Below are 3,988 nucleotides of genomic sequence, written 5' to 3' on the forward strand. Positions count from 1 at the left end.
CAGCGAGAGAGGGAACACAAGCAGGGGGAGTGGGAGAGGAAGAAGCAGGCTCCCAGCGGAGGAGCCTGACGTGGGGCTCGATCCCGGAACGCCGGGATCACGCCCTGAGCCGAAGGCAGACGATTAACAACCGCGCCACCCAGGCGTCCCGTCAGGACTATTTCAAAGGTAAGATTTTTGTCGGAAACATTTCAAACCTGGTCATGTTTGAGGAATTAATTGCAAATTGTCCCACACTCTGCCTGCATTCACAGAGCAGTCAAAGAGGAGTCGGGATCTGGATGCTTACAACGGTCCTATGAATGCAATCGCGCCATGACATCAAACAGATATCCCCCGGGGGGTGCAGCGGGATTGCAGTCTCTGGGGAGAGGATCTAGTCAGGCAACCGTACAGACCACCTACCTGTGCCCTGTGTGAAAAGTGTGTGTCTCCAGTAATCTGTTCTCCTGTTTAACTTGTATGATGTCAATGAAGCAAATATTATTAAGAGCGTGGGCACCTGAATTTCTTCACTCTCATAGTCATGTCTTCTAACTTTTGATATTTTCCCAGTAAGTTAGGGGGCAGACCAGATAGGAGAGGATCAGAGAGAAGTTTTTTTTTTTTTTTTTTTTTTTTAAGTAGGCTCTATGCCCGGTGCAGAGCCTGATGCAGGGGTCGAACTCACGACCTTGAGATTAAAGACCTGAGCCAAGATCAAGAGTCGGAAGGAGCCCCCCAGGCCAGTATTTTCAAACACACAAAATAAGAATACCTAACAGACAAACTCAAGTAACATACACTCTGGGTTACCTTTACCCTCACATTTGCCTTGAAGCATGTGGATTTAGGCTACACAGGATTTATTTTACGACGTAAAATGCTTTACGTCACATGGCTCTATGCTAGATCCCAGGCACATGGATCTTTTTTTGTTACTCTCTGCCTGTTTTTCCAACGGGGGCTAATTACAGTTTTCCATCACCAATAACTTCTGGGGAAGAAAAGGAGGATAAGACGGTATTACCTTGTACGTGATATCGATAGTAATTCGGATCTTCTGATTCCTTCTTGACTGATACAGCCGCCACTTTCACCACCGAGCCTTTGGATGCAATGAAAACAATAAAACCATGTGTTAGGCCACAGTGACCCACAGAGAGAACCGTGAGCTTCTGCTGAAAAATCAAGCTCTGTGTTGATTAACATGGCTTCCCAGGAGTCAGCAAAATGACGCAGAGCTCACACTCTCCGAGCAAACGGTTAACCCATATAGAAATATAAGTCATAGCAACAAAATAACATAAAATCAATATAAAAGGAAAGAAGGAGGGAGAGAAAGACGACACAAGGAACAGGAGGAGGGAGGGACGGACAAGAGAGAAGAAGATCGAGCTCCCAGCCTGAGAAAACGTTCCCTTTCAAGACCGGCATATACATGTGCAGTTATGTAAAACCTGGTAAATATTCTTCTGTAATGGGACCTAACTGGCACCTATATGTATATATTTTTTAGTTTTTATTTAAATTCCAGTTAGTTAACATACAGTATAATATTAGTTTCAGGTGTACAATATAGTGATTCAATGCTTCACCTGTAATCTTAACTCACCTACTGCAATGAAATGGGTTTCAAAACTGCAAACCCCCAGGGAACCGCGTTAGTGAGACCAAAAGCCTTTTGCCAGGGAAAGGTGTGGTAGTCTAGAAAACTAGCCACAGGCTTCTCCCCCGCCGACGGTGCATGCCTGGCCTGTCTGCAATGTCTCTCCCCCTCTTTTCTAGACATGGAGGCTACTTCTCCATCCGTTAAAGCTGGGCCTGGTCACTGGGACATGGGCCAACAGGATGCAAAAGCGAGCCCTGGAAAGTGTGGGTGCATCCTCGCTCCTGCTCAGGAACTGAGTGGCCATGTGAACAAGCCTGGGCTAGCCTCCCGGAGGTGTGAGACCGTGAGGAGAGAGGCCCAGCTCTCCCGGTGGAGGCCTCAGGCCCAGGAGGTGGTCAGCCCAGAGTGGAGGGACTGCCCAGCCAACACGCGGAACTGGGAGAAAGACTAATTGTTGTTTTTGTTGTTTTTTTTTTTAATTGTTGCTGTGGTTTTATTTATTTGAGAGATAGAGAGAGAGCACACGAGATAGGGGAGGGGCAAAGTGAGAAGCAGGCTCCTCACTGAGCAGAGAGACCGACGTGGGGCTCGATCCTGCGACTCCGCGATCATGACCTGAGACGAAGGCAGACACTTAACCAACTGAGCCACCCAGGCATCACAAGACTAATCATTGTTTGAAGCTGCTTTGTTTTGGGGTGCTTTTTTAATGAAGGGAGGGAGGGAAAGAGAGAAGGAGAGAAATCTGAAACTCAAAATCATTTCCACACTTGTTCTGTGGGGCGAGTGTTGCACAAATATCACAAGAAATAAGGCTCTCGGCTCTCAGGAGCCCGCCGGCAGCGGGAAGCGATTCGAACGGCACCATGAAATCCATGGTAGAAAGTCCTAGTAATCGGAAGCGTATTTTTGTTTTGACTGAACCATATCTCCAAAGAGAGGCCTCAATGAAAGAGGCCTGGGGGTGCCCAGCTGGCTCAGTCGGAGGAGCCTGCGACTCTCAGTCTCGGGGTTGTGAGTTCGAGCCCCACGTTGGGTGCAGAGATTACTTAAAAGAAAAAAAGAGAGGCCTATTTTAAGGCGGTGGGAAATGCCCCTCTAGCCCAACAGCTGGTGCAGAAGGAGACCGCAGGCTGTGGATCCACGAACGGGCCGCGGGGGAGCTGACCGCCGTCTGCGTGTGGGGGGTTTAAATTCTCTGTGACCATCTGAGGCAAAGGCAGAACGTATCTGAGCTCTGACAGGCAGCCAAGGCGGAGATCCCGGGCAAGTGCTGAATGTGCTGGGCTTGCTTCTTTTCACTGACTTGTGTTGCTCTTACCCAGAATAACTAGAGTGGACGAGCCCGGTTATTTTTCAGACTTTGTCATTGAAGAAGGAGCTGTGTTAAGCACGTGTTTACACGTGGATGGGAGGGCCGGGGCACCCACAGTTGTGACACAGGAGGAGGCCTCTGTCCCGGGGGTCCCCCCAGGGTGTGGGGAGGCAGCAGAGCACGAGCCACACCGCGACGGCCTTAGCGATGCTGCCTTCCATTTCACTCGAGCTAAAATCCCTGTTTTCCCTTTTTCTGTGTATCTTCTTCTTCTCCTTTTTTTTTAAAAAAGTAAACTCTATGCCTAATGTGGGGCTTGAGCTCACAACCCAGAGATCAAGAGCAGCACGCTGTACCGACGGAGCCAGCCCAGTGCCCCAGCTTGTGTTCCTTTTTATCAACTTGAATTTTGAGTTTTGGTTTTGTGTCCTTAGGTTATTTTAGGGTTTCTAACCTTTCCACATTTAATGCTTTCAATATTTTCCCATCCCTTGCTTAAGCATTTGCATCTAAAGATTTTTTTTAACGTTTTAACATTTTCCCTGTAATTAATGCCATTTTTCTTTCTTTAAGGAGCTGGGGGAGGGGAACAAGGATAAGGCCCTTGTTGAGGTTATTTAATGCCCTACTCACCACCACCCCTTGTATTGGTCAGTTCTTTGGGATTTTCTATACAGACAGTCCCATCATCTGTGAACAAGGGCGGTTCTATTTCACCATTCCCAATCTGTGTGCCTCTTATTTCCTTTTCTTGTCTTATCGCATTAGCTAGGACTTTCAGTATGATGCTGGAAGGGAGTGGGAGAGGGGACATCCTTGCCTCATTCCTGATCTCAATGGGAAAGATTTTGGAATCTTTCTTTTTTTTTTTAAGATTTTATTTATTGGGGTGCCTGGGTGGCTCAATTGGTTAAGCATCTGCCTATGGCTCAGGTCATGATCCCAGGGTCCTGGGATTGAGCCCCTGTCGGGTTCCCTGCTCAGCAGCGAGTCTGCTTCTCCCTCTGCCTCTGCTCCTCCCCCTGCTCGTGAGCTCTCTCTCTCAAATAAATAAATAAAATCTTTGAAAATAAAAAAAAAAA

The 3,988-nt window shown here is 47.7% G+C and overlaps 1 protein-coding gene across 1 annotated transcript in view; it reads right to left on the minus strand.

The window, feature by feature from the left end:
• LOC103670167 (general transcription factor II-I repeat domain-containing protein 2) overlaps positions 1–3,988 on the minus strand; it is a 39,025-nt gene that overhangs the window by 23,266 nt on the left and 11,771 nt on the right. The window contains exon 8 of the mRNA XM_008698561.2: positions 1,002–1,087. Within this exon, the coding sequence (XP_008696783.2) occupies positions 1,002–1,087 (86 nt within the window). The remainder of the gene's footprint in view (positions 1–1,001; positions 1,088–3,988) is intronic.

Source organism: Ursus maritimus, unplaced genomic scaffold, assembly GCF_017311325.1.
Source record: "Ursus maritimus isolate PB19 unplaced genomic scaffold, ASM1731132v1 scaffold_2, whole genome shotgun sequence".
NCBI classification, from domain to species: Eukaryota; Metazoa; Chordata; class Mammalia; order Carnivora; family Ursidae; genus Ursus; species Ursus maritimus.